This window comes from Vombatus ursinus, unplaced genomic scaffold (genome assembly GCF_900497805.2).
Source record: "Vombatus ursinus unplaced genomic scaffold, bare-nosed wombat genome assembly UNPS02011572.1, whole genome shotgun sequence".
NCBI classification, from domain to species: domain Eukaryota; kingdom Metazoa; phylum Chordata; class Mammalia; order Diprotodontia; family Vombatidae; genus Vombatus; species Vombatus ursinus.
In genome coordinates this window covers 3,570,794-3,595,062 of record NW_020951350.1, presented here as the reverse complement: position 1 = coordinate 3,595,062, position 24,269 = coordinate 3,570,794, and the positions used below count along the sequence as shown (strand labels likewise).

General features: G+C 38.5%; 1 protein-coding gene across 2 annotated transcripts in view; it reads left to right on the top strand.

Annotated features, from left to right (window-relative positions):
• SIL1 (SIL1 nucleotide exchange factor) overlaps positions 1 to 24,269 on the top strand; it is a 268,182-nt gene that overhangs the window by 153,240 nt on the left and 90,673 nt on the right. For both annotated transcript variants that reach the window (XM_027856499.1, XM_027856498.1), the window contains one exon: positions 16,320 to 16,440. In XM_027856499.1, coding sequence (XP_027712300.1) covers positions 16,320 to 16,440 — 121 coding nt within the window. The remainder of the gene's footprint in view (positions 1 to 16,319; positions 16,441 to 24,269) is intronic.

Sequence of the window (24,269 nt, the reverse complement as noted above, 5' to 3'; positions counted from 1 at the left end):
CTGTGCTGAATCTCGGCCAGGGTAGTTGCAGAGTCCAATTTTTTTCCTTTTTTTTAAAAACTAATTTATTTTGATTTATCAACAATCACTTCCATAAGCTTTTGAGTTTTAAATTTTTCTCCCCCTCTCCTCCCTCCCCAAGATGGCGCACAATCTGATATAGGTTATACGTATACCACAATATAATTCTTAAAGGCCTTTATTGAAGGCGCCTATAGAGATTGATTATCAGCACTACTTCTTCTGAGCTGGTATCTCTCTTAGCACGTGGTGAGCAAGCATTCATTCTGTTGCCTTGTATGTAATTAGTGTCTTCTTCAGAGACCCACTGAAATGCTACAGGGATAAGAGAACTTTGTGCTTTGAGTGGAAAAGGAGGAAGGGAAGTGGTTCCTATTGTGGCCAATTGAATTCCTCTCTTCCTTTTCCAGGTGGGTATAGACCCTTCTGAAATGCTCTTCTCCCATTTCTCTCCTAAGCCCAAAGAAGTTGATGAATGGATAGGCTTGAGCTTGCATAAGGGAGATGCTTAGTACTGTTGGGGTAGTAGTGGTAGAAAGGGAAACATCCAAATGTATACTGCCTATATATTCCATAGAAATCTAATCTCTGAGGCATACATACTTTCTGTCATAAAGCCTATTTGAAAACATGTATACAAATTCTCTTCTAAATGGGCACCAGTTTTAAAAAGGCATAATTTAAGACTTCCATTTAAGAGAAATTTCAAACTCTTTGTGAGTAACATGGTTTGAAGTTTTGGTGGAGAAAAGAGATTGAAAGTCTTTGTTTAGAATGAAGTTCTAAGTTTTGCCACTTTCATTTTTCATTGTTCCTGATTTAAACAAAGGAATGGAGATCATGACCCCTTGCCTAAACATGATCTTAAGGATGATTTCATCTGAATAGATGAATGTATTCTGGAAAGCTGTGGTCACACTTTCACTTCAAGTCCAGAGAATCATTTCTACCATATCTATTTCATTAAGGTGAGAAGTATCAAAGTTTAAGCATAGAAAGTAGTTGAAGAGGGGCGGAGCCAAGATGGCAGAGGGAAAGCAGTGACTTGCTAGAGCTCTCCCCCAAACCCTTCCAAATACCTAGAAAAAATAGCTCTAAACAAATTCTAAAGCAGCAGAACCCGCAAAAAAACAGAGTAAAACAAATTTTCAGCCCAAGACAACCTGGATGGCTGATCGGAAAGGTATATCGTTCCAGGCTGGGAGAGGAGCACAGTTCAGCAGCAACCCTGGAGCAGGCCTCAGAGGACTGAATCGTGGGCAGGTGTGGCAGTTTCCAGACTTCTCAACCCACGAATGCCAAAGACAACTTAGAAGGTCAGTGGGAAAAGTCTGTTACTGCGGTGAGAGAAGAAGCTAGATCTCAGCCACCCCAAGGGCAGCAGCTGGCTTCTGAGCTTCCGGCCCATAGACTGAGGGGGAATCGAGTGGCTGATCAGAGGGGGATTGCAAGGATCTCTTTGCCAGGGCTGAGGCAGGAATCCCCTGCTTTACTGGTGCTTGGATCTGGGTCACAGTTCTGAGGGGCGGTCCTGGGGCGAGGAGGAGCGCTGGCGTGGTGGAGCTTTTTGTGGCGGTGGAGAGGAAACACCTCCCCCTTATCATAGCACCTTGGAAGAACTGACACTTTTCAGGTCCCTAGAAGTATCTCTGAAAACAGCTGTACAAACCCCCAAAGCTTGGGCCAGTACATTCTCCACATTGGAAACAGACTCTTACCTTAACAAAGAGTTTAAAACTCAAGTAATTGGTTGGGATCATGAGCAAGCAGCACAAAAAGAGTCAGACTATATTATCTTACTTTGGTGACAAAGAAGATCAAAACATACAACCAGAAGAAGAAAACAAAGTCAAAGCTCCTACATCCAAAACTTCAAAGAAAAATATGAATCAGTCCCAGGCCTTGGAAGAGCTCAAAAGGGATTTTGAGAAGCAAGTAAGAGAAGTAGAGGAAAAACTGGGAAGAGAAATGAGAGTAATGTAAGAAAATCATGAAAAGCAAGTTAACAGCTTGCTAAAGGAGACCCAAAAAAATACTGAAGAAAATAACACCTTAAAAAATAGCCAAACCCAAATGGAAAAAGAGGTCCAAAAAGCCAATGAAGAAAAGAATGCCCTAAAGAGCAAAACTGGACAAATGGAAAAGGAAGTCCAAAAGATTGCTGAAGAAAATACTTCCTTAAAAATTAGAATAGAAGAATTGGAAGCTAGTGACTTTATGAGAAATCAAGACACTGTAAAACAAATCCAAAAGAATGAAAAATTAGAAAACAATGTGAAATATCTCATTGGAAAAACAACTGACCTGGAAAATAGATCCAGGAGAGAGAATTTAAAAATTATTGGACTGTCTGAAAGCCATGATCAAAAAAAGAGCCTAGACGTCATCTTTCAAGAAATTATCAAGGAAAACTGCCCTGATATTTTAGAACCAGAGGGCAAAATAGAAATTGAAAGAATCCACTGATCTCCTCCTGAAAGAGATCTCCAAAGGAAAACTCTTAGGAATATTGTAGCCAAATTCCAGAGTTCCCAGGTCAAGGAGAAAATATTGTAAGCAGCCAGAAAGAAACAATTCAAGTATTGTAGAAACACAATCAGGATAACATAAGATTTAGCAGCTTCTACATTAAGGGACCGCAGGGCATGGAATATAATATTCCAGAGGGCAAAGGAGATAGGATTACAACCAAGAATCACCTACCCAGCAAAACTGATTGTAATTCTTCAGGGGGAAAAATGGTCATTCAGTGAAATAGAGGACTTTCAAGCATTCTTGATGAAAAGACCAGAGCTGAACAGAAAATTTGGCTTTCCAATACAAGACTGAAGTGGAAAATGAAGAGTTAAACAGGAAAGAGAAATCATAAGAGACTTATTAAGGTTGAACTGTTTACATTCCTGCATGGAAAGATGATATTTGTAATTCATGAGTCCTTTGCCAGTATTAGGGTGGTTGGAGGGAAAAAATTATATGTATGTGTATATATATATATATATATATGTATATATATATAGATAGATATAGATAGATAGATAGATAGCTAGAGGGCACAGGGTGAGTTGAAGATGAAGGAGTCATATCTGGAGAATAAAATTAAGGGATGAGAGAGGATTATACTAAGAGAAGGAGAAGGGGAAAGATAGAACGGGGTAAATTATCTCACAAAAAAACAGAAAAGAAAAGGCTCTTACAGTGGAGGGGAACCGGGGGAAGGTGAGAGGAAATGAATGAATCTTATTCTCATAGGATTTGACTTAAGGAGGGTATAACATACACACTCAATTGGGTATGGAAATCTGTCTTACCCTACAGGAAAATAGGAGGGGAAGGGGACAAGAGAGTAGGGGGATGATAGAGAGGAGGGCAGATTGGGAAAGGGGGTAATCAGAAGCAAATACTTCTGAGGAGGGACAGGGTCAAAAGAAAAAATAGAATAAATGGGGGGGCGGGATAGGATTAAGGGAAATAGAGTTAGTTTTTCACAGCATGTCTACTATGGAAGTGTTTTGCATAACTGCACAAGTATAGCCTATATTGAGTTACTTGCCTTTTCAATGAGGGTGGGTGGGGAGGGAGGAAGGGAGAAAATTTGGAACCCAAAGTTTAAGAAAAACACATGTTTAAAAAAAATGTTTTCACATGCAACTGGGAAATAAGAAATACAGGAAATGGGGTACAGAAATCTGTCCTGCCCTAGAAAATAGAAGGGGAAGTGGGGGAGAGATAGCAGGGATAGCAGACTAGGGGAAGGGTATTCAGAATGCATGCCATCTTGGGGTGGGGGAGGGGCAAGATAGGGGGAAAACTTGGAACTCAAAATCTTGTGGAAGTAAATATTGAAAACTAAAAATAAAAAAAAATATATTAAAAAAAAAAAGAAAAAAAAAAGTAGTTGAAGAGCTGGGAACTCTTTAACCCAGCAATTAGCATTTCAAATATAAAGTTGATAAGTGACTTTTTTTTTTTGATGTCTTATTTTGATGCAGTTGAGCAGAATGTGATTAGGCTGGTATTTCACATGATTTTCTTTATTCAACAAATTTTTTAAGAAAGGTATTTATTTATTGTCATTTATAGAGCTATATTGTATGTATGTGTATGTGTGTGTGTCTGTATGAGTGCATGTGACATAATTTAGGTAAGGTGGAGAGATTAGATAAATGTGCAAATAATTATTCCATAGTATATGGTAGGTCATTTAGAGAGTGCTTTGTGCTGCTAGAAGATAGAAAATGTCATTGTGGTGGAAGGATTTGTGTAGGAGGTAGCAGCTAAGTTGTATTTTAAAAGATAGTAGGAAATCTACTGGCCAAGAAGTAGATGATGGACATTTCGGCCATAAGGAAAAGCATGAGACAGGCGCAGAGAACCAGTAAGTGCTTGGTGTGTTTGTGGTTAGTGTGAGGTATGTGTATAGAGGAGAGTAGTTTAATTTGGGTGCAGCGTAGAGTATGTGGAGGGGAAAAATATGAGACAAAACTGGGAGGGTAGAGTGATATATTGTTGGGGGCCTTTAATAGTTTACTCAGCAATAGGGGGGACCACTGAAGGTTTTCAGGGGGAAAATGAGTGTCCTGACCACATTTATGCATTAAAGAATAGTATCCCTGGGACTGTATCCCAAAGAGATCATACAAATGGAAAAAGGACGCACATGTATAAAAATATTTATAGCAGCTCTTTTTGTGGGAGCAAAGAATTGGAAATTGAGAGGATGCCCATCAGTTGGGGAATGGCTGAACAAGTTGTGGTATATGAATGGAATGGAATACTATTGTGCTATAAGAAATGATGAGCAGGTAGACTTCAGAAAAACCTGGAAAGACTTGTATGGACTGATGCTGAGTGAAGTGAGCAGAACCAAGAAAATATTATACACAGTAACAGCCACGTTGTGTGATGATTAACTTTGATAGACTTAACCCTTCTCAGCAATGTAAGGATCTAAGACATCTCCAAAAGTCTCATGATGGAAAATGCTATCCACATCCAAAGAAAGAGCTATGGAATTTGAAAGCAGATCGAAGCATACTATTTGCTATTTTTTTCCTTCTGTTGTGTTTTGTTTCCTTTCTCTGGTGGTTCCTCCTATTGGTTCTAATTCTTCCTTACAACATGACTAATGTGAAAATATGATTAATAGGAATGTATATGTATAGCCTATATCAGATTGTGTACTGTCTTGGGGAGGGAGGGGGAGAAAAATTTAAAACTCAAAAGCTTATGGAAGTAATTGTTGATAAATCAAAATAAATTAATAAAGTTAAAAAAAATTAAAAAAAGAATAGTATCCTAAAACTCAGTCCAAGTGAATTCATGACAGTAGTTGAATTTACTGAGTTTCTTTCTTTCTGCCTTTTTCCTCTTTGCTTTTGTGACTGTCTCTTTACTCCCTCTTTTGTATAGACGCAGATTCTCTTTATGTATTGTCTCCTCAGTTAGAATATGAGAGTAGAGACTTAGCTATATGTATCCCCAGTGCTTGGCACATACTGAATATTTAATAAATGCCTTTTCCTTAATTTATTATATTTAGCAGGACAGTATCAAAACTGCCCAGCTTGTCTTGTGTTCCCTTCTGAATTTCCTTTTCTCTCTTACATGAATTTTAAAAATTGTTCATGGATGCTCTTTTCTCATTCATTGTTCATCCATTCATCTGTTTATTTATCTATTCTCCATCGATGCATTACTATCGTTACCCGTCAACTTCCCTGGGACCCAACAGAAACCTTTCCTTATAACATATATAGTATTTAGTTAAACAAAACAAAGGGACAGATTGGCTGTATCTGAAAATGTATATCTTATTCTATACCTCTGGTCCAGCAGTTGGTAAACAGGCCAGCCCTTTCATTTTACAGATATGGACACTGAGGTCCAAAAAGGTCACTTAGGGTCACCCAGGTAATAAATAAGGGATGGGAAGAAATGAAATTTGTACACATCATATTCAGCACTTTCCATTGTACCATATTCTGTTTGGTGGCTGACGCATTGTACACAATTCTGAAGCCTTTTCTTGTTCTTTACTTTTTATCTTCTCTTAAAAATCACAAAAGTTGAGAGTGGCCCAGTGGCCACCTAGTCCAACCCATACATGAAAGAATCCCTAGTATAATATACTGAACAAATCATTTTCCAGTGCTTGACTTCCAAGCAGGTGAAAATTGCCATCTTTTGAGGCAGTCCATTTCTCTCTTGGACAGATGTAATTGTTTGGAAATATTTGCTGCCTCTTTTCATCTTCCACAAATTGCTCCTGGCATGGCCCTCTGGGGACAAATAAAATAAGTGTCATTCTTCTTCTAAGATAGTCTTTGATATATTTAACATTACCATCATGTCTCCATGAGTCTTCTTTTCTCCACGCTAAACAGGCCTGTTCTTCAACCAAAGATCCTAAGTCATGTTTTGAAAGCCCTTTATTCATCCTGGTTTTCCCCGCTTGGGACAGTTGTTCAGCTTATCAGTGTGTTTTGTAAACCATGATGACCAGAACTGACCATGGTGTTCTAGACGAGACCTTATTAGAGTGAAACACTGTTAGACTATCATCTCCCTATTCTTGCAAGCTGTATTCTTTTTTTAGTGCAGCCCAAGATTGAATTAACTTTTTAGTGTGCTGTACCATCTTGCCAACTCATATTGCAGTTCACTAAAACCCTGCAGATCCTTTTCAGAACAAATGAAAATATAACTCATACCTTCTCTTTACAATTGCAGAGTGTTTTTTTTTTTTTGGTATACAAATATAAGACTTTGCATTTATCCCAATTGAATTTCATCTTAGTCAGCTCCTCTAGACTGTCAAAGTCTTTTTGGATCCTGCCTTTATCACTTAGCTGTTCGTCGCAGTTAGTGTCCTTATCCAATTCATTGGTCAAAATGTTGAACAGCACAGGACCAAGTACAGGACCAAGCACAGAACCACTGGAAAGACTTCCTACCACATTGACACTGAACCAACTAACTGTTTGAATTTAGCCATCCAGCCAGTTCTGAATTATATTATCTTTTAATTCCTGTTTCTCCATCTTCTTCATGAGATGGTATGAGATGCTTTATCCAAAGCTTTGCTAACATGTAGATAAATCATATCCACAGCATTCCCTTTATCTACTAGTAGAATATCTTGTCAAAAGAAAATGAGCTTAGTCTGTCATGAGTTGTTGAAGCTTCGCTGGTTCTTTTAAATTACCACTACCCCTTCTAGATGTTCATAACCATCTCTTTAATGATTCATTCTAGAAATTTCCCAAGAATCAAAGTCATTCTCATTGGCCTTTTATTTACAGACTATTCTTTCCATCTTTTGAAAACCAGTAACATCTGTGGCTCTCTCCCATTTCAGACAGTAGTGACAGTGGCTTAGCAATCCCATCTGCCAGTTTCAGGATCAAGAATGTAGTTCATCTGAGCTAAGTGACTTGAGTTCATGGAGCAGCTGAGTACTTTCTTACCATCCCTTTTCTTGTGTATCCACTTTCCTAGTCATTTTTATTCTATCATTTCCAAAATAAAAGTCATTCTCTATTGTAGAGAAACCAGAAACAGAAGATGAAACATTAGTACCTCTGCCTTCTCTCTGCTGTTAGTTTTCATCTTCCTTTCTTTTTTTTCTTTTTTTTTTTTTTTGCTTAGGCAGTTGGGGTTAAGTGATTTGCCAGGGTCACACAGCTAGTAAGTGTCAAGTGTTTGGTCTGAGGCCGGATTTGAACTCAGGTCCTCCTGACTTCAGGACCAGTGCATATCCACTGCGCCACCTAGCTGCCCCTGAGTTTTCATCTTTCCATCCAGCTTGAGCAAGGGTCTTACCCCTTCTTTGAACTTCCTTTTTCTTCCAACATAACTGAAAAAGCTCTTTTTGTTGTCCTTAGATTCCCTTGCCAGCCGTAGATCATTTGCAGCGCTATTTTTGTAGCACCATACCATACTCTTAGAATCATCTCTAGTTACCTGGCCTTGCTTCCATCTTCTGTACATTTAGTTTTTTAAACTTAAATTGGTGAATTCCATGTCCATTCACATTGGTCTCTTAAGACATCTGATTTTTTCTCCTTTTTAGAATTGTTTCCATCTTTGTGAATCTCTCATCTTTCCTGGGCTGACTTCTCCTGAAGCACTGTAGTCAACATGATCCTATTTTCCTTCTGAACTCATTTAAATATGTTTTCTCATTATCTGGGCTGCATGTTGGACTCTATGTCCAGTTTTCTTCTCTTTTATCATACTAGTAGATTGGAGTGGTTGCTTCCTTCCAAAGTTCTCATAATTTCTACCCAGCAATCATTTCCTTCTTGTTAAAGGGAGTCATCCGGAATACTGTTACTGCTTGTTTATTTCTCCAGCTTTTATTATTGTAGTCATTATATACTATTTTCTCTTGAATCTTCCCATTTTACTTATTGTCAGTTCATACAAGTTGTCCTCTATTTCTCTGTATCTGTCCTTTTTGTCATTTCTTATGGCACAGTACTTATTCCTTAATACTATGCGTTGATGTATGGGAACTTGTTCAACTATTTGCCAATTAATGTGTACCCACATTGTTTCTAGTTTTTTTGTTATAATAAAAAGTGCTGCTATAAATTCTTTTGTACACGGGAGTTCTTTTTCCTCTGTCTTTGATCTCTTTAGGGTTTATGTGCCTTTCAGTGGTATCATTGGGTCACTGGTTTAGTGACTTTGTGATGTGATTTCAAATTCACATTCAGAATGGTTGAGTCATTTGCGAATTCTACCAATAGTGCATTAACAGCAATTGTTGCTGTCCTTTTTTGTTATTCTTGCCAATCAGACAAGTGTGAGATGAAAACTCTGAGTTGTTTCAGTTTGCATTTCTCCTGTCATTTGTGATTTGGGGCATTTTGGTATAGTTGTTATTTGCTTGAATTTCTTTTTAAAAAATTACTTGTTGGGGCAGCTAGGTGGCACAGTGGATAGAGCACCAGCCCAGGAGTCAGGAGGACCTGAGTTCAAATCTGGACTCAGACCAAACACTTGACACCACCTGTGTGACCCTGGGCAAGTCACTTAACCCCAATTGCAAAAAAAAAAAAATTACTTGTTCATTGATGTATTGAAATAATCCTTGTGTTTCCCACTTTTTTTTGCTCCTTCCAAAAAGTATTATGGTGAATGTGTCGAACCTTTCCTTATGTCTTCTTTTGTTGTTGTTGTGTTTCAGTTTTTGCTTTTTGGTGAGGCAATTGGGGTGCCCAGGGTTGCACAGCTAGTAAGTGTCAGGTGTTTGAGGCCGGATTTGAACTCGGGTCCCCCGGACTCCAAGGCCAGAGGCTTATCCACTGCGCCACCTAGCTGCCCCAAATATTGGTGGGTTTTTTTTGTTTGTTTGTTTTTTTGGTGAGGCATTTGGGGTTAAGTGACTTGCCCAGGGTAACACAGCTAGTGTCAAGTGTCTGGTCTGAGACCAAATTTGAACTCAGGTCCTCCTGGCTCCAGGGCTGATGCTCTATCCACTGTGGTTCACCTAACTGCCTTGCTCTTACGTCTTCTTAAAGTCTATTCCTTCTTGACCTCTCAAAGCCCTGTCTTGGAACAGTTTTTCCTGCATCTGCTAGAACCCCATCCACTATTCGTAAGATCCCCATTGCTGCTTCTCTGGACGTGATACTGCTGTTCATTTCTGCTAATTCTTCTGTTGCCCTCTGTTTATGACTTTTTTAGACTGAGATTAGATGCGATTCAGGGCTGGTCTCTATCTGACACACTAGAGGACTAGTCCAGTTGTCCTTTCCAGTAGCAGGTTTCTAACCCTTAATTTGAGCAGAGTTAGGGTTATTGAATTCCATTCACCTCTTCTCTGCCCTCCTTACTTTTTAATTTGCTCTTTCAGTTCTGGCTATGTACTTGGTAGCTGGGACTAATGATAAGAACTAGCCTAGAAGTTTAGATGAGCCTCAAGAAGGCCCTGGAGACCCTGGAGGGATCCTACAAGCAAGTGGTTCCTGCTACTATTTCTGCTAAATGGCAGATCTCTTCTCTCCCTCCCTTCTTTGCTCTCAGTCCCCTTTACCTCTTTTAATTCTCCATATTACAAAATTGAAATACATTTCGACATAGTTGTTATATTTTTGAATGAAGTTTTGTGTACATTGTCCCTCATTTGTTTTTTGACTTTAAACTTTTAAAAGACTTCTCTTATAAACCCAATAAACCTACAGCTAGATATGTTTTCATTTTTCTGAGCCATGGCTTACCCCTATGCTTTGTAACAGGTTTTTGGGTAGGTTAGTGACTTAATAGAAAGAAATGTTTTCTACTCCTGCTTTATTTTAAAGCATGTTTTCCTGATGCTCTTTTTCTTTTTTTTAAATAAAAAAAATCAATGTCACTTCCTATTGATTCTGTCCTCAGTTCTCATTTCTGTCAGATACAGTCAAGTAAAATGGATGAACGCAGTGGCCAGACCTGCAGGTGTCTGCCTCGTTCTGCACCTCTAGTCCACCCCCTCTCTGCTGAGAGGCAGGAGGTTCACCTCACAATTAGATTCCTGAAGTCATAATTGAGAATTGAACAGAATTCTGATGACTTTCACTTTTGTTTTCCTTTACATTACTGTGGTCATTGTTCTTTTTTTTATCCTATGGATTTCATTCTTCATTAGTTCATATGGATCTTCTCCCTTCCTGAAATCTGCCACTCCTATTTTAGCCTAAAAGTCAGTGTCAGAAAGTTGAATTGCAACATGAAAAACAAGGTTGAGATGGCATGATAAAATTGTCTATCAGTTCAACATATTTTATTGAGCAACTATTTTATAAGTCTAACACTGTGACTGTTACACACTCTGGGATATATAATCTGATTAGGGATGATTTACCTCCAACAGAACAGTTATAATCTTGCTGAGATTTTATATCTGTAATCAGGTGTGAAATTGTTTGGCACAGACTAGACATGTGGAGGATCAGAGAAGGAAGACAACAGTATAGACAGTCTAGAAAGCTTCAATGCCCACTTGGAATTACCAAGTTGGTTGCTTTAAGTTTACCGGTTACAGCAGATTTGCAGAAATACCAATCTTTTAATTAGCATCCCTATCCAAGCCCCTTTTTGAATGCTTGGGTCGAATTTGTCACCATAGCCCAAGAGGAAGAAGCCAGGGCCCTAATTGTGGGAGGTAGAGAATGGGGGAGTTCGGCATTGGGTTGATGTCGGTGGAAGTGGGGAGCCTGTAGCCTACTGGTTGCTTTTATAAGCTCACGCTCTAGTGCATTATTGAAAAATTGGCTTAAGCCCATGATTGAGCTAATTTTTATCAAAAAATCCCAAAGCTGTTTTCCCTTGTTGCCTGATGGAAGCTGTTCTCATTTAAATACTCTGGGTTGCATTGCCTGCACTGCTGGATTTGGGATGATTGATTTGTATTCTGTATCTCAGGGAACCAGAGAGATACCGTCCCATCTTTAAATGTGTTTTGTTAGTGAGCACTGTCAAAGTCTGCAGGAGGTTGGAGTTTATAATAGATGGAGTGGATGGATTTTTTTCATATGACCCAAGTCTAGCTTAACTTGCATGTTTTCTGCTCTTCTCAGATTGGACTCCCTGCAGCCTTTGTTCACACTGAGCTTTAAAAGGACATAATTTAGCAGTCTTTATATTGGAACAGAAGGTAATAATTCTTTAAAACATTTGATTGAGTTTTTCAGGGAAGAAGGATGAAAGAAATTTTTCTGGTGCCTGCTATATACTCAGCACCCCAAAGTGTTTTCTTATTATTCATTTTTATTTATACTCACAAAATAATGTCCCTGCAAATAAGGCAGGGAATTTTGGTTTCATTTTTTTCTAGACGGAAGAACTAAGCAATTCAAGGGATCTATGGGGGACCAGGACAAGAGTAGCGTTGGACTTGGAATCAAAAGCTTAGGATTTGGTCCTGGCTTTACCACTTAGTAGGTATGTGATTTTTTAGGGAGACACTTAACTTTTCTGAGCCTCAGTTTCCTCATTTGTAAAACAGGGAAAATATAACTGTAGTATCTGCCTCATTTATCGTGAAAAACAAAAAGGGTCATGTGCTGACATTATCTTGCACTATGTGTGTGTGAATAGCTATGAAGAACTCAGGCCTTCACCAGTCCAGTACTATTTGTACTGAATGCTGTTGCTTCCAGGGAAGCCCTTATTGAAGAGGCAGTCACCCAAGTATACTATTCCTTTGTAATAATTCAGTACTTATTCTCAGAGTCAAATGCCAGCAAATGAGTATCATTTATATAAGTACTTAATACTATTTTATGGTGGCATGGGAGTAGGAGGAAGGAAAGTGAAGTGAGTCTTAACTACCCAAGGGTTCCTCCACTCCTTTTTCTATGCTATTGTTTTGAAAAAAATAACAAGGACAAAAGAGTACATTTAGCATACAATCTCTGTGTTTCAGATTTGGCTAATGAGAAATTTTTACTGCTTTATTTGGTTCTGAGTCAACCTATGTTCAAAGAATTTATTGATCAGTAAAAATAATGAAAATGTGGGAGCTAGAAATGGTTTGCACCGCTCTTGCTAATGAGCTGCTAATGAAATTATGCTTTTGTGGCAAAGGTTGACATTCTGGGCTCCTGACAGACTCTGGAATCCATCCTTTTTCCCTAAAATAAACTGTAACCCCTCAATTCACTGGAAAATTGGCGTAATTAGCTCTCATGCCTGGTGTCTTTCTTTTGATCTCATCACTTGCAAGGTCAGCCTTGCTGGGTCAATGTAAGTACCTTTTGAGTATGTTTGTTGTTATTTTTTTGATCTCATTGACATGGCACCTCCTTCTGTTGGTGTCCATCCCAACCTGTCTTCTTACCTTCTTAGGTAAATTGCAGGTTTGACCATGTCACCCTCCAAATCAAACTCCAGGGAGACCCTGTTGCATTTAGGGTCAAATATAAACTCAGTCCCTTCTGCCCCCAGCTTTAAGTGTCCTCCCCTAATAAATTATATTGTGTTGATTATAGATTATAGATTATATTTGATGTTGATTATATTGTTGGATGTTTATTTTATGAATAATTATATAATGTAAATATTGTCTTTCCAGATAGAATATAAGATTCTCGAGGTCAAAGACTAGTTAATTTTTGGCGTTGTATCCTCTGTATACCACAGTACCAGGCACATAGGAAAGCTCTTAATAAATGTTTTCTGATTGAATGATTAATTTCATTATCTTAGATAGGTTTAGATATTATTTGTTGCCATTTGTGAGTAATATGGGAAATGTTGGCATGAAGATGATAGTCTCAGGTAGAAAAACTAAATGGGCTCAATGGCTTCTGAGATCCCTCCTAGCTGTCAGTCTGTGGTTCTGTAATCAGTTGTGGAGGGGCAGTCAGAAGATAGGCACATCAGATCAATATTGATTACACTTCGAATTAATCCAGTAATTCTGGAAAACAACTTGAAATTATGCAGGAACGCGTATAAAATTGCTTATCCCTTTTCACCCCAAAATTATAGTTCTTGTACCATCCCAGTGAGGTTATTGATACTAAGGAAAGAGCTCTTTGTACACAAATGTACATGGCAACATTATTAATGATAATTAAAAAGTTGGAATCAATATGTGTGCCCAACAATAAGGGAGTAGTTCAGCAAATTATGGTATAAGAATTAATGGAATCTTATTTTGCCATAAGAAATATAAATGTGAAAAATTCACTTGGGAAGCCCCATGAAATGTAAGCTTTCATGAAATGATACAGAAAGAAGAAGGGCAAAAAACAAAACAAACATACAATGTTTGCCAATGTGCGCCTACATACAATGCGCACCTTATAGGTGTGTGAACTGAGCCAAGAGTGAGGCCCGAGATACCCAGTGGCACTCCCCCAGACTACACAGAAACTATCTCTGCCCCTAAAGGGAAAAGCATTTCATTGTGAACTTAAGTGTTTTTGGTTTTTTTTCTCTTCTTTTTGCTTACGAGACCCAGTTTCTTGTCCTTTCTCCCTGATGTTCTGTCTTTCCCCCTACAACTTGTAAATATTTTCTCTGCCTTTGTTTTCATTAATTTCTTGGCTTTGGATCCTTTAGGTCAGGTAACTTGCAAACTTGGCCATTATCTTCCTGGGGTCAAATTTATATTTAATTGTGTCTTTCTTGCCTCTACTACCATGAAGTCTTTTTTTCTTTCATGTTTTAGTTTTGTTTTAAATGACTATATCCTGTATTTTAAAATGAATATTATTTGGTTCATACCTTCTGTGCAGAGTCATGTGGAAGGAATAATTTTGGAGATTCATGTACCACAATTTGTTTATTCTCTAATTGATAGTATCTACTTTGTTTCTAATTTTTTTTGCTAATGCAAAAATGTTGCTATAAATATATAGGTGTATATGGGAACATTTTTCTTATCAGTGGCCTCCTTTGGGTATAGCCTAGTAGTAGAATCTCCTGATCAAAGTGTATGGAAATTTTAGTAATTTTATTTGCATAATTCCAAATACTTTCCAGAATTTTTTTTTTTTACTGACTCACAGCTCTACAATACTTTTTACTAGTGTGCCTAACTTCCCACAACCCCTCCAACATTGACTGTTTCCATGTTTTGCTAACTTTGCCAGTTTGCCGGGTGTTAGGTGAAACCTCAAGAGTTGTTTTGATTTGCATTTCTCTTACTGTTAGTAATTTTGAACGTTCTTTCATATGGTTGTGAATTCTTTGCAGTTCGTCTTTTGAGAACTGTTTGTTCATATGCTTTGACCACTTATCTATTGGATATGAAACCTTTATCAGATACATTTGTTAAAGATTTTTTTTCCATGTTGCTGCTTCCCTTCTTATCCTAGTTGCATTATATACCATATATCTGTTAATTGTTTTTATGCCTTGGATACCAAACCTTTATTAGATAAATTTGATAAAGATTTTTTCGCGTTCTCTTCCATTCTTATCCTAGGTGCATTAATTCTCTTTTTGCTGAAGAGTTTCGATTATATCTTTATCCTTTGGTTAAGAGTACATCTCCATTTATATAATGCATCCATCTCTAAGACAGCAAGAACCTTAATAAGTTAGCTGCTGGATGAACTGACAGCAGGATGGCTAATCCATGATATATGAAACAATACTAATTATTAATAATTAATTTTTGAAGAAGCTGTTAAAACAGTCATCTTCACTTGAGAAAGTTGTCCTAAGGATCTGTCATTCATTACTTTGCAAAGTGCACCATTCTGTCCTCCCCTCCATCTTTGTGATTGCAAAGCATTTTCTTAGCAAAGAAGTTATGGAGTCCATGTCCTTCTCTAGCCTTCTGTTGAAGGCAGGGAATTGGTCTCTGTTTTATAAATAATGAGGCTGAGCCAAAAGGACAAGCTGGTAGAGACTGGGAGAAACTGATAAGGCACAGTTCACCGCTTGTCCATTTGTTCCCACTGTATATGCTCAGGGTTAAACCAGCTTAGGAAGATCTTATTCCAATGCTGTTTATTATTATATAATCCTTAGCCATGACTCTTTGCTGCAGCCCAGCCTGCTGTCTTCTCAACTTTGAACCCTTCCTTGTATTTCCCTGCCTAAGCTGCTCTGTTGGCTAGCTCTTGTCCCAAGCGTGTTGCTTTCTGTTTCTCTGCTTTTGCACATACTCTATCCTCGGCCTGGAATAGTCTTTGCCTCCTCTCTGCCAATTTGTGTCTCTGACCTCTTTCCACATAGCCTCCCTAGAGCCAACAATCCTCCTAACACCAATCACACCTGTACTTTTTATCTCTGGAACACTGAAGCATTCAATTTATAGTATCTTATTTTTCACTTACTGACTTGTTGCTTTTTAATTGTGTTGGAGTTATTTTGTATACTGTATATATTTTGTTTTCCTAACTGGATAATAAGCTCCTTAAAGCAGGGACTACTCTTTCTTTTATGCTCACCCACAGAAGATTCTAGTACAGGGCTTCTAAGCATTAAGGCATGAAATAAATCCTATTGCTTGATAACTAGTTCATCCAAGGAGTGAATGCCTAGGTTCTTACTGGCATCACATTGATTGTTTGAGATGCAGGGGTTCACCTGTTTCTTACTATAGGCATGGGGCCACAGGTATGTGTAGACATGTATCTAAACAGTTTGGCATTTTTAGTGCTTAAATTCAGCTTGTTTGGCACTTGTCACTCTCCCCTGAGTGAGGGGCTGGAACCTCTCACCAGCAGGAGCAGTCTTATGTCACACAAGTTTTTATGAGTGAGATAAAACTCTTTCAGGGTTTGTCTGAACCCAGAATTCCCTACTTTCAACCCTAGGTTTAACGTAGTGTCCCTCCTTTTGGCTTTTAGGTCAAGCTGTCCCTGCTGGTTCCCATGTGCGTCTGAATCTGCAGACTGGAGAGAGAGAAGTAAAGCTCCCAGATGGGGAAAAATACCAAAATAACTTGAAAGAGCAAAAAAAAGGCCAAAGGTAAAAGTATAAGACCCAAGGGGACCTGGTTTATGGCGTTGGTTTCTGTAATATTTCTGACATTAACTACAGTAATATTCCTTAATTCAAAGTACAATAAAAAGCCTCATGAATTCAATACTCACTGATTTAGAATTTGTGGTAAAGCACCTAGGAATGGACTGAAGTTTACCTTTGTACTAGCATCACAAAGCAAATGAATAGTTTGAGCAAGATTTTAGGAGAACGGTTTAACCTTTAACAAAACACAGCTGTTCCTAAGAACTTAAAGATGATCTATTTGCATCCTAACAGTTAATGAGTTGATTATAGATGAGCCTTATTTATTTATTAAAGCAGGTCTGGCAGCCCCTCTATTTTTTTTTATCAGTGCTCTTTTTTAGAAAGCAAAAAATCTGCATTAAAAAAAGTTGTAATTCAGAATTTTCACTAATTCGCAAAACCTCCAGTTTGTTTAAATTAGAGCAGCTTTATGTAGTCTAGAAATTATAGTACTATTTTAGTAGTTAGCTTACCCTGTTGTTTAATGTTGAACATCTGGACAGTGGGGATAAGAACACTTGTACTACCTACCTCATAGTGTTATGTGGAAAGCCTTAAAGCGATATTTAAATGTGAGCTACATAATATTAGATAACTTGAATCCAAATAATTCATTTGTACTATGTTCTTTGTATTTTGAATGAACATGTTATCCTTCCACAGTGTGTCCCTTTGTATGGGGTTTAGTATCTCTCTCTCTCTCTCTCTCTCTCTCTCTCTCTCTCTCTCTCTCTCTCTCTCTCGTGTGTGTGTGTGTGTATGTATGTGTGTGTTTGTATGTTTCTCATATCTGGGTGGATTTCATTTTGAGTAGCTAATATAGATGTATGATTGAGTTTGCAAAGGCAAGTTTTTTGGTTGGAAACCTATGATGAGCTTAACATAGTGACGACCCATCTTTGTCAGTTCAAATCCAGCTTCAGACACTTACTAGCTGTGTGACCCTGGGTAAGTCACTTAACCCTGTTTGCCTCAGTTTCCTCATCTGTCAAATGAACTCGGGAAGAAAATGGCAAACTGGGGCAGCTAGGTGGCACAGTGGATAGAGCATTGGCTCTGGAGTCAGGAGGACCTGAGTTCAAATCTGGCCTCAGACACATAACACTTAGTAGCTATATGACTCTGGGCAAGTCACTTAACCCCAGTTGCCTCACCAAAAACAAAACAAAACAAAAAAAACAAAAAAAAAAATGGCAAACTACTCCAGTATCTTTGCCAAGAAAACCCCAAATGGGGTCGTGAAGAGTTGGACACAACTGAACCGATTAACTAGAAAAAATAATTTTATTTAGCCCCCACCTACAGGCGCAGTTGCTCCTGTGGCACTCCAGGGTTGTTTCCCACAAATTCATGGTACTTTTGTTCAGTTGGATAATTGATCGGGGTTTGTAAGCATGTTTATAACCTATATCTGATAACCTTGACTCCTGTTTCACTGACTAGATTGAGATAATCGGAATTAAGCTTTTTCATTAACATTCTTTTGATTCCCTCTGGTCACAGAATAGGTATCCCTGCTTTTTTTTTTTAACCCTAATCCTTCTGTGTGCCATTGTAATCCTATTGTCTTCTGTCTCTTTACATAAGATCTCACCATTCATCTTTCTTTTGTTCATTTTCCTTTTCTCTCCTTCCACCAGCTCCTCCCATCAGCCTAAAAATATTGACATATTTTTCCCAGTCCTAAAAAGCCTTTCTTCTATCTGATCCAGCTACAACTTTCCTCCCTTTCATTGGTAACTTCTTCTTTTTTTTTTTTTTTTTGAAGCTATTGGGGGTAAGTGACTTAACCAGAGTCACACAGCTAGTGAATGTTATGTGTCTGAGGCTGGATTTGAACTCGGGTCCTCCTGATTCCAGGACTGGTGTTTGATCCACTGCACTACGTAGTTGCCACCCCATTGTTAACTTCTTGAAAAAATTTGTATATGCCTCAAATTTCCTTTCTAATTGACCCTGTTTAATCTAATTTCTTCCCCGCCCCCTCTCCATACACATCCTATTCAGTCTGTACTTCTTTGGTAACCAGTGACCTCTTGAAATTACTAGATTTAGGGATAGCTTGATGGTACAGTGGATAGAGCACTGGCCCTGAAATCAGGAAGACCTGAGTTCAAATGTGACCTCAGACACGCTTACCAGCTTTGTGACCCTGGGCAAGTCTCTTAATTCCATTGCCTAGCAAAAAAAAAAAAAAAGAAATTCCTAGATTTGATGATTTAAAAAAAACAAACACACAAACGAAACAACCCTTTATCCTCAAACTCTGTGAAGTTTTTGGCACTGTTGACAATCCCCTCCTCCTAGACACTTTCTTTTCTCTTGGCAGAAGTGCCAGAGTTTCTTGATTTTCTTCCTATTTCTCTAACCACTTCTGCCTCTCTATCTGGCTTTTCTCCTAAACTTCTTGCTGTGGGTGTGTCATTTGAGGGTTCTGCTTTTGCCCTATCACTTTAGCAGTCTTGTTTCATCACTGTAGTTTCAACTAAAAAACTCTAAGCAGATGACTACTAAATCTCTGTCTTTAGGCCTGATCTTTTTCTGAGCTCCAGACCCACATCTTCCTGTAAGACATTTGTACCTGCATGTTTCACTGGTACCTCAAACTTTATCTGAAACTGAGCTTCTCTTCCCCCGAAATCTACTTCTCTTGAGTTGATTATTTCTGCCTGTGGCATCACCATTAGCCTTATCTCCTAGCTTTGTATCTGTTGGTAATTCTTTGTGTTCCTTTACCTGTTATATCAAATGATGTTGAGTTCTTCTCAGCAACATCTCATCTCTGTCTCTTCTTCTCTTTTCCTGTTGTCATCACCCCAGTACAAGACCCCATTATTGCCTTCCCTGGGCTTTTTTCTCCTTACAGATATCTCTTCCTGCTTTCTCTTTCTTTTTCCATTCCTCCATTCGTTCCATTGCCAGAGCAATGGTCTTATGCAAAGATCTTTTTTTCTAGTCTGTGTGTTCAGACATCTTCAATGGCATCTAGTTGTCTATGAATTAAAATTCAGCCTCCTCCACTTGCCATTCAAAACCTACCATAGTCTTTCACCAACTTATCTTTAGTTTACTCGTCATAGCAAACTCTACTCTCTGCTTCTGCCCCCTCATAGGTACTATAATCCTAAGCCTTTGGAAGCCCAGTGCCATTTATAGGGCTATTGCTAGTATCCAGTGTTTTGAACTTGATCATTTTTGGAGGGATACCTCTGTGGTCACGTCCCTGTTTGACACCTGATTCTTCCCTGAGGGAGCACAGCAATTCTATGCTTCTTGCACATTCATTCTCTGGTACTTTTGTAACTCTGGCTTTTTAAAGTCCTTCATAACTTGACTTCTTCCAGGGCAGCTAGGTGGCGCAGTGGATAGAGTACTGGCCCTGGATTCAGGAAGACCTGAGTTCAAATCTGGCCTTAGACACTTGACACTTAACTAGGTGTGTCACCCTGGGCAAGTCACTTCACCCCATTGCATGTGTGCATAAATAAATAAATAACTTGACCCCTTCCTATCTTTCCAGTCTTCTTATACCTAATTTTTTGTGACACTGGCCTTGCTGTTCCTTGAACAAAACACTTCATCTCTTCACTGGCTCTTCCCCATTCCTGGAATGCTCTCCCCCTCCATCTCTGTTTCCTGGCTTCCTTCAGGTCCCAGTGTCTGCAGGAAGCCTTTCCTAGTCCTCTTTAATTTTAATCTCTTGTACAGAAATATTTGCATGTTGTTTCCCCTCACCTTGTGCAGGGTTGCCGTCCCTTGTATCCCCAGAGTCTTGCACAGTGACACATAGACACAAAAATAAATACTTGTTGACTCTTGTTGGCTCCAGAGCATAAAAGTGGCCTGAGGAAATAGATTGTGAATAAAGTGGAGGCCACTGAGACTCATCCTTGTCTTTCCATTGGTTCCCCTGTGGGTCTTATTACCTTTTCTACAGAAGCAACACTACCAGCTCCTTAGTGAAAGAGAGTGATGTGAGAACCTAGAATGCTGAGACCCTTGACATTGAATTTTTCTGGCCTGCCTTTCACAGTGGGCTGCTTCTTGGTTCAGTGCACCTTGCCTTAATGTTCTGGCTGTATTCTCTTTCCTGGTTTTTTCTCCATACTTGTGTTAAAGCTGCTCTTTGAACATCTCCACATTGTCGTATCTTTTGCTTTATGCAAAGTTATTCTTTTGTTTAAAGCTCTTTTAGAAAATTTCCTGACAAAAGTCTCTAATAAGTAATGGCTCATATTTATAACATCTCAGCATTCAGATCAAAAGAGGAGCTAACTTAATGATACAAACAGTGCATCACATTGTAGGTATCATTCCAAAAATCAACAGTATTTCCTTGTACTATTTTCTACATTTAATTTTTATTATATTTTTCCTTAATTACGTGTAAACAAACATTTTAAACATATTTTTAAAATTTAACTTTTCTTTTGTTATATTTTAAGCTCCAGATTCTCTCTCTCACTCCCTTTTCACCCTGCAGTGGAGAAGGCCGCCATTTGACACGCCCACATGTATGTACACATGCACGCACACACACATGTGCATATGTATGTATGTAAATCCATACTATACACATTTCTATTTATCAGTTCTTTCTCTGCAGGTAGATAGCCTCTTCCTTCATAGGTCCTTTATAGTTAAATTTAAGTATTTATAATTCCCAGAATAGTTAGTCATTCACAGTTATTCTTTGAACAGTATTGCTGTTACTGTAGACAATGTTCTCTTGGTTCTGCTCATTTCATTCTTCACTATTTCATGCAAGTCTTTCCATGTTTTTCTAAAATCAACCTGGTCATCATTTCTTTCAGCCCTGTAGTATTTCATTACAATCATTTACCACAAGTTGTTTAGCCGTTCCCCAATTGATGGGCATCCCTTCCACGTTCAGTTCTTTGCCACCACAAGGAGAGCTGCTATGAATATTTTAGGACATATAGGTTCTTTTTGTTTTTCTCTAATCACTTTGGGAAACAGACTCAATAGTTGTATTGCTGAGCTAAAGGGCATACAGTCTTATAACTCTTTGGGCTTAATTCCAGATCACTGTCCAAAATCGTTGGATCAGTTCACAGTTCTACCACCATTGTATTAGTGTACCAGTTTTTCCATATCCCCTCCAACATTTGTCATTTTCTTCTTCTGTCATTTTAGCCAATCTGATAGGTGTGAGATGATATCTCAGAGTTGTTTTAATTTGCATTTCTCTAATCAGTAATGATTTAGAGAATTTTTCATATGATTATATATAGCTTTGATTTCTTCATTGAAAAACTGCCTGTTCGTATCCTTTGAAACATTCATTTTTAAAAATTTTCAGTCCCAAATTCTTTTACTTCCTCATTCTTCCCCTCGGCTTCCCCTGTCCCTAAGAAGGCAAACAATTTGATATAGATTATACACGTGCAGTCATGCAAAACATTTCCATATTAGCCATCTTGCAAAAGAAAACAGACCGAAAAAAAAAACCCCAAGAATAATATAGAAGATTTTTTTTTTAAAGTATGCTTTAATCTGCATTTAGACTTCATCGGTTCTTTTTCTGGAGGTGGATAGCATTTTTCATCATAAATCCTTTGGAATTGTCATGGATCATTGTATCATGCAATATTTTCAAAATTTATAACACAAGGCACTATAAACATTAACAGAAAAACAGTATCATCGAAATATCACAGGAAATACCAACAGAACTTACTGCCAGTCAAAAAACGTTAATCCAGTTAAATGTATCTTACGTGAAAAAAGCTTTCCGTTTATCTACCAGTTTTGACATTTTATAGTAGTTGTATTCAGAAAGCAGAATAGGTATCAGTTTTCTATAGCAGCCATAAAGGTATTGCACTCACAATTACCATTCAAAGCACAGATCAGCCTCTAAGTCAATAGGCATAATAAGTGCCTACTATGTAAGAGGCATCATATTAAGTCCTGTGGATACAAAGTATGACAAAAGACAGTCCCTGCTCCGTAGAAGTTCATAGTCTTATGGAGGGACAATGTGAAAACTATGTACAAGCACGATACATATGCAGAAAAAATTGGTGATTATCAACAGAGGGAACACATTAGCATTAAAGATGAACAAGAAGGGCTTCTTGTAGAAAATGGGATTTAAACTGGTACTTCAAGAGGCTTTAAGGAAGCCACAGAATCCTGGAGATGGAGATGAAGAGGGAGAGAATTCCAGGGATGAGGGGCAGCCAATGAAAATAAATGTACAGTGTTGGGAGATAGTGTGTCTCCTGGGAGAAATGGTAAGGAGGCCAGTCTTACTGGGTTGTAGAATATAAGAAGACCAGAAAGTTAGGAAGGGACCAGGTTATGAAGTGCTTTGGATACCAAAGAGAGGATTCCTGGAGGTAATGAGGAATCACTAGGGTTTATTGAATAGGGGAGTGACCTATGGTCAGACTTATGTTTTAGGAGGATCAGTTTGATAGCTTTTGGATCAGAGAGGGGAGAGACTTGAGGCAGGGAGACCAACTAGAAGGCTATTACAGTAGTTCAGGCATGAGGTAACAAGGATGGCATTGTCAAAGGAGAGAAGGGGGCATATTTGTTATATGGGGTGGTGGTGATAAGAGAGAGTTAGGAGTTGAGGTTGACATCTGAATTGTGAACCTGGGTGACTGAAAAGATGGTGGTGCCCTTGACAGTAAATAGGGAAGTTTGGAAGATGGGTGAGGGTTTGGGGAAAAGATAATAGGTTCAGTTTTGGATGTGTTGAATTTAAGATGTGTTTGAGGACATCTAATTCAAGATGTATAAGTGGCAGTTCAAGATACGAGACTGGAGAGTTTAGTCTAGATAAGTAGAATTGAGAATAACCTACATGGAACTGAATCCACAGGAACTGAAGTGATCTCTAAGTAAAATAATAGAGAAGTCGAAGAGAAGAGAGGCCGGGATAGAGTGTTAGGCAAGATCCACCTTTGTAATCCCAACCTACTTAAAGATCTAGCCAAAGAAACTAATAATGAGTGGAGGAGAACTAGGGTAATAGTATTACAAAAACCTAAAAAGAAGAGAATATCAAGGAATAGAGTGTGGTCAACATTGTCAGAGGCCAGAGAGGAGTTGAAAAGGATGAGGATTGAGAAAAGGCCACTAGATTTGGCAAATAAGATACAACTGCTGGTAACTTTTGAGAGAAGTTTAGGTCTCATGATAAGATTGAAACCCAGACTGTGGAGATAAGAAAGTGAGAAGAAAGGAAATGAAGGTACTTACTATAAAATGGCCTTCTCAAGGAGTTTTTCCACAAAAGGGTGAAGAGATATAGGTTGATAATGAGCCAGGATTGATAGATTAGGTGGGGGCTTTTTGAGGATGGGGGAGACATAGACATGTTTGTAAGCAGTCAGCAAGCAGCCAGTAAACTGGGAGAGATTGAAGATAAGTGAAAGGGTGTGGATGATAGAGGGACAAATATTGTTGGAGAAGATGGGATGGAATTGGATAATGTGCATGTAGAGGAGAAGGACCATCTCTTCATGTGTTAGAAGAGTGAAGGAGGAGAAAGTATGAAAGGCATCAGAGTGATGTAAAATGAAGAAAAGAGATAGCTCTTAGTGAATGTCCTCCGTGAATTTTTAAGTGAAATATGTGGCAAGATTTTCAGTTGAGATGGAGAGGTAGCCAGCCGTGGGAGGCTTGAGGAGGGATGAAAAGATTTGACAAAGCTACTGTGCTGAGTAGGACAGGTCACTGGAGAGGTGTTAAGGATTGCCTTGCCACGTGTGAACCCAGTGGAGGATATGTAACATAAACATTTGTAGTGG